Source organism: Grammomys surdaster, unplaced genomic scaffold (assembly GCF_004785775.1).
Source record: "Grammomys surdaster isolate TR1022 unplaced genomic scaffold, NIH_TR_1.0 126198, whole genome shotgun sequence".
NCBI classification, from domain to species: Eukaryota; Metazoa; Chordata; class Mammalia; order Rodentia; family Muridae; genus Grammomys; species Grammomys surdaster.
Window position 1 is genome coordinate 8392819 of NW_021621003.1, and position 14284 is coordinate 8407102.

General features: G+C 43.3%; 1 protein-coding gene across 3 annotated transcripts in view; it reads left to right on the forward strand.

Annotated features, from left to right (window-relative positions):
• Lrmda (leucine rich melanocyte differentiation associated) overlaps positions 1-14284 on the forward strand; it is a 994610-nt gene that overhangs the window by 561712 nt on the left and 418614 nt on the right. For all 3 annotated transcript variants that reach the window (XM_028758579.1, XM_028758580.1, XM_028758581.1), the window contains one exon: positions 7640-7757. In XM_028758579.1, coding sequence (XP_028614412.1) covers positions 7640-7757 — 118 coding nt within the window. The remainder of the gene's footprint in view (positions 1-7639; positions 7758-14284) is intronic.

A 14284-nucleotide genomic window follows, 5' to 3' on the forward strand; every position in this document is an offset into this window, starting at 1 on the left:
GAGGGAGGGAGGGAGGGAGGGAGGGAGGGGGAGGGAGAGAAAGAGAGAGAGAGAACTAGATAATAAAGATGGTGAAATTCCAAGATGGCTGACTTCTTCCTCACACTCCTGACCTGAGAGAAAAGCCTGCAAGCTTAAAAGTAAGACCTTTTCTCCCACCACCAGAGCACTCAGCCTATGGACAAGTTCAAGGCCAGGCCAGGACGTGTTTACCCCAAAGCTACCAACCTATTAGCCTCCCTGCCTTTGTTCAAACTAACAAACTCTAAACTTTGGGGAGAAAGACTCTCCTCATAGACCCTTAAATCTTCAGTCCTCAAGGAGAACTGGACTTCAGCTTTCCCCTCTGCTTTGCCAAGGGTCTTTTCCTTCATGTGCCTGCTCTATGTGTGTGTTTCCTAACTCCAATAAAACCTTTCTTTGATCGCCAATTCTGTCTGCTCCTGTTCCCTATGTTCAGGATTTCTCCACTGCTTCCTGCCTCACTCCAGATATTTCTTGCCTTCTCATGCTCCACCTGGCAGAGAAAACAAACCCGGTGAAGACCTCTAGATGCTAACACCTTCTTATCTTTTTCTTCAGGAAGAACGATGGCTGAAAGTCAACAGAGAATAAATGCTGAACATCACCTTTCAAATAAGAAACCCTGGCTCTCAGGCTTGAGGCCAGTCTTTTGTGGCTTAGCTCTGTATTGCATTTTCTTTCAATTTCTGTCCCTTCAGGTCTGGTTGCTCCCCCCAACCTCCCCCCACCCTACCCCAGTAGGTCCCTCTGTATTCCTTAAAACTTTAAATTATTTAAAGTATGGTGCCCTTTCTTTGTTCCCTGGGAGGCAGCAGCCTGGGGGCCTGCCCAGTGTCTGTAGCACTCCACCAAAGGAAACGTAGGAGGGACCCTCCGGTGGTGTCTGGGGCCACCTTGGGCTGCCACCCAAGGCTGTTTCCCACTAAATAGGAGCTGTAAAACCTGTGGCTTATATAAACCAGCTAGCATTCCCCAGCTAATCTACAATCTGGGCTTTGATGATCACAAGAAAGCAAAGGTCACGACCCAGAGATCAAAGCGACAGAAGCCCACACAGTAATTGCTGGTTACCCTCCATACAGGCCCTTGGACTGTCCTGTGGGTGTATTGTTTGCACAGAGACTTCAAACATGCTGTCAGTGAACTGAGAGCAAAATCAGCTGGCCTTTGCCAGTTGTCAGGCCAATTCATTAATGCTGTAGGTGAGCTCACCTCAGCTCATTAGAGTGAGATCATCATCATGGTCTCTCAGAGCATCTGGAGCTGTTCCACTCAGTCCTTTGTTCCTGTTGCCTTGGTCCTCGTTGGTGTTTTCTGACTGTCTCTCTCTGGAAGTGGGAGGGGGTGTTTATGCAAGGCAATTGGGTGAATCTGGTGTATCAAGAAAGGACCGTATGAATTTATTTATTGTCAATCAACTTTGAGCACAGAGAACCCAAACAAATTAGTGTTTGAAGGAGGCTAAGGCCCATTCTCATGGCTCAGATAGAGAAACTGAGACTCAGAAAGGCAAGCTCAAAACCTCATAGCCTAAGCTATCTGCTCTGCCCTGAAAGCTCCCTCCCCCAACTTTTCATCACAACAACTTCTTTTCCTTGTCACCTGCCCCCAGTCTCTAAGAGCTTTGGTCTCCCAAAGAAGCTGTGTCTAAGCCCTTGCTGCTTTCTCTCATTAGTCAAACACCTTTAGCAGTTGATCCATGCTCTTGACCAGCATGAGATGGCCAGTATTATTAAACAGAGTTGATGTAATCCAGTTGACAGCCAGGTCACATTGTCTTGTTAGCATCTTTGGCCTGTTCTATTAAGCTGGGAAGGGGAGCAGGGGGCAACTGAAACAAGTGAAAGGATCATCCATAGCTGCCTTCAAGGCACCAGGTAGAGCATCAGTAACTTGTACTTTGTCTCTGCACTCCCCGTATAGAATATGAGAGTGAGAAGGTGTTGGGAAAGAAATGGAGGAAGCATTGCTTGCCGTAAGTGGAATGGACAAACCATCCAGCACTCTGGAGCCTGGCTCTTCTAAGAACTCATGAGAGTCTTGAACAATTTTCATGAAAGAAATATGGCTGCCAACCCCACTAGCAGATCTGAGAGGTCCACGGCATGAGTCTGTGGTTTACACTATTACTAGGGAGCAGGCAATCGTTCTGGGGGAACATGATAGTAGGACAAGAGAATGTTTTCCTTTCTGAAAACTAGGCAAAAAGTACTAAGTCCATTGATATTAGAATAAAACAAATAGATTTTTCCATAATAACAAAAGGATTGGAATTGTTCTGTCCTCCTTCCAGATTTAGCTTTGTCTTTAAAGGGTCCTTTAAGAAAAATCTACCATTTTATATGAAGTGAGAAAACCTGATAATCTCTGGGTGATGGTCTCTCATTTTCAGAAAATCTGTCTCCATATGAGACAAATGGGTATGTAAGCACCTTTGCAGGGGTCCCTGCTACCCTGATAACCTCCTTTTCCATATCACAGCAAGCAGGGCCTCTAAGTCTCACCACCTCTAGCCCTGGGAGCTTCCCTCCAGCCACCTTGAGAAGGTCAGGAAGATTGGAGTTGCCCTCCGTAGCTAGGGACACGAGACTTAACTAGACTGATCTCCTCTCATTAAGCAGTGCTCTGGCTTAACAAGCAGTTTTATAAATCTGAAGCTGTCTCCGGGTGTCACAGGATTTATGGACAGGGGGGTTCTGCCATAAAGTGGTTTATGATGGCTGCCTTCTGTGTTATTAGTAGCTGTCTCTTCCTTCAACCATTGCTGTTTGATAATAGCCTTAAAACACCCAGAATTACTTACCTGCAAGTCCCATTCCCGATAGCCCCTGTTGACAGTCTGAATAAGTTTACTGGCCTTTTGTTGTTCTTTTCCTTCAAAACAAACTGATTGAACCATCAATAGCTCCTGTGAGCTGACAGAGGGATGTCATCTGGACTAGCCCTTGTGATTGCAGGTTATCTGGGGGAGTTAACCTCTCCACATTGTTAACTGAAATGTTTTATGTACTATGCAACTTTAGGATACGGCTGTGATAACCCCTGGTAACTAAGTCATACATCACGGTAAAGAGATTTGGGTGCAACAAATAACCCCTGGATTAAATTTACAAGGCCTGAATTGATATTGTAAAAGCCTTCGTTCTGTGGCTTTGGGAATCTGCTCTTGTGTTTTTATGGCAAACTTGTATTACACTCAGGATTGAAGCTGCAGCTTTTGACACTCTGACATGACCTAGAACAAAGGGAAATGGATCTCCCAAGACCAGCATGGGACAGGCAGGCAGGATGCCCACTGGCTTATGACTTGGCAGGAATGCTGGAGCCTATTCTAAGTCACCAGGGGACAGGAAGACCTGGTAAACGTGACTGTTAGCCGGGCTCACAGAGCACAGGTGCCAGGGCAGGGCAGACTGTTAGCTGAACTAGGAAAGAGACTCCTGGCTGCCTCATTGCTCTCATAATTTCCCAGCTATTAGTCCTTGTGGTGTTGTTTTCAGTAGGACATCGGTTCTCAGCAGGATGGCAGCCGTGACAGCATCACCTGGGAACTTATTAGAAACATAAATTCCAGGCCTTCGTCCAGATCGCCTCAGTAAGGAGCTCTGGGGATGGGCTGGCAACTGCCTCCGTCCCTTAACAAGCCTGTGGGTCATAAGGATGCCTGCTCAAAAATCAAGAACCACTGTGCTAGAATGTAAACGCCATGCTAGAACGTAGGACGCACTGAGAGCAAAGGTCTTCTGTTAGGTTTTTTCACCTTCTCAGCACCTTGCATTGTTCCTTCAAGGTAGTAGCTCCCCAACTATTACTCATTGAACTGGTAAATAAATGTAATAAGGCATTCCTGAGGAGGCAATGAATCATTGGGGAAGAACTTCACCTAGTGTAGTCATTCTGACAGGGATGACGAAACTCATTTTAAAGAGCTTAGATATTAATTTTTGTTTATGTGTCTAAGTATATGCGTACACATGTGTGGGTATGCACTAAGGTGAGAAGAAGGTGCCAGATCCTCTGGAGCTACAGTTTCAGTTGTTGGCAGCCTCCTGACATGGATGCTGTTAACTGAACTTGGGTCTTCTGGAAAACCACAAAGTGCCCTTAACTACGGAGTTATCACTCTAGCACTGTTTAAAATTTATTTTTTTCATTTACTATTAGTGTGTGTATATGTATATATGTGTGTATGATATGAGATAGAGATGTACACATGGAGGTCAGAGGGTGGCTCTTAGGAACCATTTATCTCCTTCTACTATGGACCATAGTGATCAAACTCGAACTGAGCAACACTTGCAGACTTCTTGAGATGGCGATGTTCTAAAGAGTAATTAGCACCCTCCACTTTGGCCATCAGGCTATGGATTCCAAAACATTGAAATTTTCTTAGGGAATCTCATGCTAGAGGAAAGAAAATCCTGGAAGCCTGGTGCCAGCCAGGTGGGGGGGGGGGTTGTCTCCCTGAAAGAGGTTCATAGCTTGTCATCCTATATTGCAGTAGCTACCTGAGCTGAGACAGTGGTGACAAATGGGTTCCCTCATTGGAAAAGAACTGCTTAGCTATGCATACCTCTGGCCCTCTGTTTAAAACTAAACATCACCTTAGGACCATAAAGATGGACATGGGGATCATTGCAGCTCTTTGTTCTTTTTCCCAATGTTCCTATTCCCCTTCACATTGGATTGAGATCTTTTCCCTGCTTCTCAATATCAAGTTGTCTCTTTAATTGGTCTAACGAGAGTGGGTGTCCTATCCTAGTTTGTTATCCTTCCAGGCACCACATTCTGATCCTCATAGGTTGAGTAACCCTCAAATCCCTCAAACTTCTCTGGGAACTCATGGTGGCCCTTAGGATGGGAGTGAAGTCACCTGAAGTCAAGGGATGATTGACAGACTCTGTCATAGGCTGTCTCTCTGACACTAAGAAGAAACCTCTGCAAACAGTAGCTCTTTGTCATCCAAAAATTTTTAACTAGCTTAAAAGCCAGCACCTCTCTGTCTCACTCCTTTGATTTCAGAGCTGTGATCCAAAGCTAGGTGAAATGACAATGCACGGTCTGTTGTCACTGTGCTTCCTGGCAGCCCCGTGAAGGCATCTTTCACTTCATCATTAAACATTGGCTGATTTTCTAATACTGATGTTGTCCTCACCTGAATATTCATCTTTTCCCACCCTACACTTAGTGGGTGTCTTTACTCCTTTGAGCGTCACTCCTGACATATTGTTTCTGTCTGTACATGTCTTTATTTGAAAGAATCTGTTGTCATCAAGGCTTTGCCTGTATAAGCAGGAGATGGAAGTTTTCTCTGACAGCCTGAGGCCGGTGGGAATTCTGCTAAAGGGTAAGAAAGAACACTTGAGCCCTTTGCCTCATTTTAGATAAGATCAGAGGTATTGAGGGTGGAGGTTAAGGAGAAACAGGCTTTGGGAGAAAAGGAAAGCAGGTGATAGATTGAGGCCAAGGAGGAAGCAAGAGGGAGGAATGCTGGGTAGGAGAAAGGAAGAACAAGATTGGGGACATTCCAAGATCTCTAGTCTTGGGATAGACTGTAAAAGAATTTCATGGACCCACAGAAACTTGATGACCTGAGTCATCCCTGACACCTTGATGGTGCACATCTGTAATTCAGGATACTCCTATGGAAAGATGGAAGGCAGAAACAGGAGCCCAAAAGCTTATGGACCAGCTAATCTATGGTACAAAGCACTGCAAATCAAGAAACCCCACCTTAGTAAAGTGGAAGAAGAGAATGGGATCTGGGATATTGGCCTTTGACCTGTGTCCAAAGCCCAAGGGCTTGCTCACTCACATGAAATGATATAGTAATTCATAGGAGAATTCATTGAAGTTAATTGTAAAATTATTTTAATGTGTTTTGAGTTTAAGAGTCCAGAGGTAGAGGGCTTTAGAATTCTGTCTCTGGCTCTTGAGTGATGGTCAGGTCTTTTACCTAAATAAGCTTATAAAGGTTACTTGATAATATGAAATTACCTTGTAGATATGGGAGGAGGCTCTGGGAACCTTGAGCTCCAGTGGGGAGGGACACAAAGTGGATGTCCAGGAATATCTGGACTGATAAACTCCTAAATGAGTTGCCTTTGAATTTGGGTCTTTGAAGCCTGTTTGAGATGGCATATTTCTTTTTCCCTTTAGTTTTCAGCTGTTCTCTGTTTTTGCATAACAACTCTGGTGCACAACTTAGCCTCACTGATTTCTAGTTAGTCCTGTGTCAATAAATATTCCCCATTACAATAAGAACCTCTTTGAGAATGGAGAGATATCATAATCCCTAGCTACATGGCACATAGTAGGTAATCAAGAAATATTTGTGCAGCTGAATGAATGGACAGGGTATTGAACTCATTCTTGCTTTGGTTTCCAAGATATAATGAAAGTAAATCTTTGAGAAGGTTGTAGCTTAGATAAGAACATTTATTACTTTAATATCAAGGAAATAGCTGAAACGGCAATATGTTGGACTGGATGCTGATAGTGTATTTTAGGAGCATTTAGAATGAAGAAAGTAGTGTGGGCTAGAGTTTAGAAGGAATGTTTCCTGAGGTTGGGATGTGGAATATGAGAGAATTATAAGAAGGAAGTGAGAGGTTTCTTTAGAAGTTGTTCATTGGTATTGACATTGAGTGTTTATCTCTTCTTCCAAAGCAAAAGAGGGTCAGGGCAATCGCTCATTCGGTTGATAGAGAGTGTACTGATGGGAAGTAACTAGGCTGATGATTGTTGCTGACAAGAAGTATAGACCAGTATCTCTATACTTATACATCTATAAACATAAACCCTGGCCAAGTGCATCTTATTGTCAATACCTTTATATGCACCTGTTGGAGGGTAATTTGTCACACACACAGCCATTGGCTTGCCTGTGGCGATCTAGAATGAGTACTAATGATCTTTCAAAGGGAATAGAGGAAACGGAGTATTTGGGGGATATTAAAAATCCGTAGACGCCACCTCTGTCTCCTAGTTATCCTTGACAAAGATCACCTCTGTGCTACATTGTGGAAATTACCCAGAAATGTCAGAAAGTACTTGAGACTCTCTTGAGTCCTCAGTGAAACATTTCTCAGCTGCAAGCATACCATACTCTTATGCCAAAGCCAGCCAGCTTATGGGGCCTCTGGGAAATTCTGGCCTACCACTTCAGCTCTAAATTGCCAATCTGTTGTATCAATGAAGAGAATGATATAGATACCTCCCAAGAATGGCAGGTACATACCATGGTACATCTGATCAAGGTTTAGAGTAGTCTTACTGAGAACTTTCCATATTGAAGCAAGGCCCCTTTCTTAGAATGGAAGAAAAGAATACTTTGACAGGGTCCTACTGGCTGGTGAAATCTAATGAGGTATATATCTACCCATTGAGTCAAGTGTAATTATGACTCAAACTTGGTTGTTTATCTGCATAAAGTACAACCTTTAAAATTTCCCCTGTAGGAGAGGGCTGTGTTGGCTGGGGGTAGGGGAGGTGGTGGCTAAGATTTAAACCCTTAAAGCTTTATTGTGTGGATTCCCAAGGTTCAGACATATTGCTGACGTCCCTGAAGCTGTGATTCCAGCTTCCTCAAGTTGTGTCTGCCTTTTTGTCCCAGGTGCTTTGTTCTGCACAAGCTGCCCAATTTGAAGTTTCTGGATGCCAAGAAAGTCACCAGACAAGAACGGGAGGAGGCGTTGGTCAGAGGGGCCTTCATGAAGGTGGTGAAACCCAAGGTGAGCTGCTACTGTTTGGTTTTCATGTGGGATTTATATCTTACTTCACTTGTTTCTCTGCAGAGCATGGGTGGTATCTTCCTATGTATTTAGAAAGTAGACATGATCTCACACCAGTGTTCAGTCATAGATATAGAGTTGGCCCACTCAGGCAATTGACTGGCTATAATTTAGGTCTCCCTATCACTCAGACTAGGGAGACTCGTTTATAACACACCTGGTGGTTTAATGAGAATGACCTCCATAGGCTTATGTGAATACTGGCCTCCATGTGGTGGAACTGTTTAGGAAGGATTGGGAAATGTGGCCTTGTTGGGAGAATGTGCCAGTACTAGAGTGGGTTTTGAGATTGCCTCTTATCTGCTTCTGCTTTGTGAATGTGAGTCAGAATGTAAGCTCCCAGCTACTACTCCAGCACCATGCCAGCCTGCTGTCATGCTCCCTGTCATGAAGGTCATGGACTCACCCTCTGATACTCTAAGCCTGCAATAAACGACTTTTCATAGATAAGTCATCATGGTCATGACATTTTAGCAGAGCAGGAGAACAGTAACTAAGGCACACAGAAACATGAACGAAGCTCAGTGAAGTTCAAAGGTGAATGTTAGGAGCCCTCAATGCTTTCTTCTCAAGGGGTTCTGGAGCTGAAAAAGAGCACACTAAGAATTTTGTGTTTCTCATGTGGATACAATTCCTCTCACCTTTTGGAGGGGGTGCTTGTTTCTTGCTAATAAAAGGGGGTCATTTTCTTCTATTAGAGATGAAGGCTCTTCAGTTCCCTGAGGCGATGTTAGCACAGTAGGCAGTGTTTCCAGACAATCTGAGCTACGGCTGCTATGTGCTCCCTAAATACAGTTCGTGACAATAGGTTTGGAATCTTTGATTCAGACACAGGAGGTTTTAAGGATGTTTGCAATAATCTCTCTGGGAGACATTGGACCCTTCTAAGAAGCCTGAGCCCGGGGAGTAGATTCAGTGACCCTGATGATGACCCCTTTCTAGAAACTTCATTACCCTGGAGCACTGTGGAGCTCCTTAGTTACTGCCTATGAAATTGCAGCTATATGTTGAAAATGCTGGCACAGGAATCCTGAAGGTCTAGTTTGTCCTCACCTGGTGACTTATAGCCCTCCGTACATGCATTGGAAGTGATTAAGCAGGGAAGCAAAGCCAAACAAAGCCAAAACAGAGCAGAACAATGAAACCTCTTCCATCAAGTTACGCTGTTGGCAGCAGACCTCAGGCCACTTTCTTTCCCTGAATCCATGAGGTGCGACTGATTTCCTGTTATGCTGAATGAAATTGCTAACAGTTGTGGAAATATATGATATGGAGGGTATAATTCTGGCAGATAAATGTATTGTTACCTGTTTCAGCATGTGGAGAATTAATTGAGTGATTCATTTCATAGCTATTAAAGTGTTAACAGTTCTCCTTATTGTAGCACAGGCCTGACAGAATGCACATGACTGCCTTTAGTTATTCCAGCTTTGGCCATTTTGTCCAAATGAAAGAATTTATCTTCTGGCTTCTTTTCTTTCTTTTTTTCCTTCCTTTCTCTCTTTCTCTCCTCCTTTTCTAGGACTTCAGAGACAGTCAACATCACCAACCCCAGCCAAGTATAGCAGATGAAGTCTTTGTGATATCCTGGGGGTCAGATACTGGCCACCCTGCTTTTCCCACGTTTACACTGCACAGAGCAGATCTTCATTTGCTTTGGGATTGGAAGCTGTAAAGCTGCCGATAGAAAGCTGAACTGTGCGGTCCATGTCCTGGGATGTTGTATTTCATAGGTGCCCAACTATGAGCCCCGTACAAATAGAAGGATGGACCCACTGACACATTTTACATAGGATGGAGTTCAGTCCCAGAGCACTTCATGAGCTGCCCAGATCACTGGGTCATGAATTCCTGAGCTGGAATTTTACCCTTATGTCTGACATGGGGCCTAGTCTCTTCTCACTCTGCTGTTTTAGCCCAAGAGAGAGGTCGATATTTTCCCTGGAGATGTCTTGACACAGTTGAAACTTCCCAGGGGAGCCTGAGTGAGAGAGACAGGTGGGGATGGATTGGTTTTCTGCATGGGGATAGGGAGAGGTGGAATCTCCTCTTGCCTTTGAGCATGGTGGGGAAGGGTTCCTTAAAGCCTGCCGTCAGCTGGCGGAGTCATTAGCAACAGGAGCAGACGTGCTCCTCGGCGGTCCCCATTAGCATCGAATCAATTATAGAATTAGCACATGTTTGTGTGATTGACTCTAATGCCCTTACTAACTGTATTACACTTAAAAACGCTCATTAATTATTTGAGGAGAGAGACAAAAATGCCCTTGACAAAGAAGCAGGGAGATCTTGGCTTCTGTTTCTGAGGCGCCTCAAGATATCCTCTTAGGAGATCCCGTCTGTTGCTTTGTGCTTGAGGGATCTGGGAGGGTCAGAAGTCTAAGGTCCTGATGAGGTACAGTTAGGACCCAAACCAGGGTTCTTGGGGTTCTGTTTAAGGGTTTTTATGTGATGATCCTTCAAGATCCTAAGAAGATTCCACGTTATTACTGGTTTATCATACTGCATGCCTGCCAAATGGTGGGAGATTCCCTTTTGTCTGTTGTTTTCTGAGATACACAGTGGTATTTTTCTTGCAGATAGAAGGGAGCCAAATGAGCTCTTTGCTGAATTAATAAACTGGCATTCAGACAGCTGCTTCTTGCCTATTTGCTGTGTAGACAGACACATGTTTGGTCCTATGCAGATATATTTCCCATGTCTGCGTGCATGTATACATATGTATGTTCTGGGAGGCATGTGCACACCTTGAGTCAGCCTCTAAGTGGAGAGCAATTTCCTTCCTTCAAATTGCTGGAGCTGCACTGCACACACACTAGCTGAAGGCCTATTTTTCATAAAAGAATGGGAATCTCAAGTTGGCTTCTGTCCTTTCTGGGCAGCAGGGGCCTGTTGTGCTTATTCAGCACAATGTTCTGATGGATGATCAAGGAGGCTGTGATTTGGGGAGCTGTTTTCATTTTATTCCTGACATAAAGTATTTGGGAGAATGGAAAATGCCTCTCCAATCACAGTCCTTGCCTTCGAGGTAGGGAATGGGCAGGCTGGACGTTCTCAGCTGACGCAAATGCAAAATCAGCCAGGAACTAATCAACCCTCTATGTCACCAAGGTTTGATTTGGTACCTGGCAGGCCTGGACACTGGAAATCCAAGTTCTCTCTCGTTCTTCCTCCTGATGACAAATTTTGCCTCTGTGACTGCTCTTTGCCTTCTGTTGTTTCAAAGCTGCCTGTCCTTCTTTTGAGTTTGAATCCTTGTACGGAAGGGTGTTCTCATTCATGTGAGTAGAATACATGTGATAATGCTACAGATAGGTAATGCTACAGTGGACTCTTTCAGGTGCACACGGACACACAGTACACACAGTACACACACATACTCTCTGTATGAGTCTCTCTCTCTCTCTCTCTCTCTCTCTCTCTCTCTCTCTCTCTGTAGTGTTGTGTGTCTGTCTCTGTAGTGTGTGTGTGTGTATGTGTGTGTATGTACACTTAATGGACCCGTGACAGCTAGGATTTGCTCATTTTCCAGAATTTTAAAGAAAATCCATAGCCTTGTCAACTATTGGCCATTGAATCATGCCACCATCAACAGAGAGAGAGCACCAAACTAGATACTGAGAAGCTCAAGGCCCCCAGTGAAAGGCGTCTGGAATGACCAGACCATGCCCCTCATTGCTTCACTGGGACTGTAGATCAAAGGAGCACAGAAGGCTGTCCAGGAGGGTGTGGATGGCGACACACCAGCCCTGCACATCAGAGGAGCAGCTCAACCTCCCGACAGTCACAATTGCTTAATTATGTCCTGGCTTTGTAATTATTCATCCCTGCTCTGGCAAAGAGCACAGTTGTCATTTCTTTGACATAATTATTTAAAGTCGAGCCCTCTTGTTTACATGCACACACACAAAGTTGGCTACTGACTGTTTAATCTTTAGAACCTTAGAGGAACCACAGGGGGCCATAGCCACAGGGGGCACTGGGGTGAGAATCATGGCCTGTGATTGAAAGCAGTTAGGTACATATAATTTTGCTTGCTTTTATGATCATTTCCTTAGAGAGAAAGTGAGGTTAATATCTATGTTTGAGTCTTGGTGAGGATCAGTTTTCTACATCTGTGTGTAGCCTGTCTGGATTCCTAGCATGTGCACTGTGTGACTTATTTAGTTGTAAAGTTTCATCTACCTTGAGTTTTAGTGTCTATTGTGTCTTCAGATATTCAGAAAGGTAAGGATGGAGAAGAGGACAGAGGTAAGGAGAGAAAAAGAAAGAGAAGGGCAAGTAAATTGGCAAAGGAATAAACTTCAATGCACCTGCCCTGGAAATATGTTCAATTTTCTTCCTAAACTACAAGTTGATGGTTTCTTGTGTCCAAGAAACCTGTTCCCATAACTGCTCTACACAGTCCCAATCTTGACATTTGTGATTAGGTACAAAATTCTCCTCTTATGTTTGTTTGGGCGTTTCTATAAGAAAGACAATCGATACAGGGTAAAGACAGGAAGTGAATATAAGGGAAGCCAGTTTCTTGTTGGTCTGAGGATGCTGACGATTTCTGGGATACCAGCTCCTAAAAGCTGTGAACTGGGTCTGTTTTCTTCAAACTTACATCTCAGATTCTAGGCCTATAGCAGGGGCTCAATCAGTTCTTACAAAAAAATAAAAATGTAAAAGAACCACAGACAGTAAAGCACACTGAAAAATTCATCCCTAAAGCCTGCATCTCATTGATTTGGTTTGAGCATGATCAGCTGAAGAAGTAGAAAAGACCTTTGCTGTAGGTGGTGAGTTAGGCCTGTGGACAGGACAGAGAGATGTATTCTGGCTTGGACATTTGCTTTTGCGATTTACCAGGACTTTACTTTGTTGAGAAGACGTGTAGTTACCATGCTTGCAGCTTTCCCATTAGGCAGCACTTCTAGGGTAGGCAAAGGTGTGGTCAGTGACTTTAGCAGCCAGTTCCTTAGTGTGTTCCCCAACTTTTCCTCCTATCAGAACCCACCTCCTACTAGCAGGAATTTTAAGATTATGAAGTATCTTTTCTCAGAAGTATGGTTGGGCCTCTATACGTCTATAAAACTGAAAGGAGATTTCTCCCTGTTGTAGCTGCTGCCATAATAGTTATCTGCCCTTTAATGGAGCCCTACTTAGTGGCTTGCTTTGTCATGACATTGGGTTATTTTGATGCCTAAACTAGTGTTTCTATAAATTCTATGTTATTCTAAAATTAATGTGTGCATGTCTTTGATCACATCAGTTACCCTCATTTAACCCAAGTACAAATATATAAAAAAGCTATCAAAAGGCTGGGTGATGTCTCAGCAGTTAAGAACACTGAGTATTCTTCCAGAGGACTTGGTTTTGATTCTCAAGCCATATTATGGCTTACAGTGGTCTGTACCTCCACTTCTAGTTATCAGATGCCTTGTATTGGCCTCTATAGGCATCAGACACACATATGGTACAAATGCATTCATATAGGCAAAACATTCATATACATAAAATAAATCAACTAATAAAAGTTAAAATTAAAAGTCAGTTAGAGGCTACCTCAAGATTTATAAAAAATAAGAACATTCAATCTGTATTTTATATAAACCTGGACCTGCCCATAAACAAATTTTGTAATTTGTAGTTAAGTAGATATTTGTAATGTAGTTAACTTGATATTTAGCCAATATGTATTTAAAGTTCTCTGCAGTGCTAAATATCCAGAATAAATCCTATAAATGTCATTTGATTTTTCTGGATATGTCTAACTGCCTAACTGTGTTCATGTTCTCTGTATTGTTTCTGTTTCTGCACGGATGTTTCTTGTCTTCAAACACACTCAAATTCTATTTTTAATTATTTTTAAAGAGAAGGAAAATTTTTAATTAATTTCTTTTTTTGGAAAATGCTTAGGCAATATGTTTGGAAACAGCTTTGAAAGCCAAACATTTGTGGTTTGTTTATTTTTCATCATTGTTTCTGACTTTACCATTTTTCACATTCATTTGAAAGCAGAATCTCAGATGGATTCTGAATTTCCCTGTTTGGTCATTCTGAGCATTGCTCTTTGGAAGCAATTTCCAGGGCCTTGCATTGGTATAGCAATGACCTGAAACCAAAGAAAGGCAACAGAAGAAAACATTGCCTTTGGATGGAGATCTGAAGCTCACAATAAAGATGTATGGGGTTGCTTGCTGCTGTAACAAAAGATCAGACAAAAGCAAAGTAAGAAAACAGGATTGTTTTAGTTCCATTTTAGACAGTAAAGAAGGGATGATGGTCAGAGATCGAGGCAGCTGGACATATTACATTCATAGTGAGGGAGAAGAGAGAGATGAATATAGGTACTTAGCATTTTCTCTTTCCCTCCCTCCCTCCCTCCCTCCCTCCCTCCCTCCCTTCCTTCCTTTCTTCCTTCTTCTCCCCCTTCCTCCCTCCCTCTCTCTTCCTCCCCTCCCCTCCCCTCCCTCCCTCCC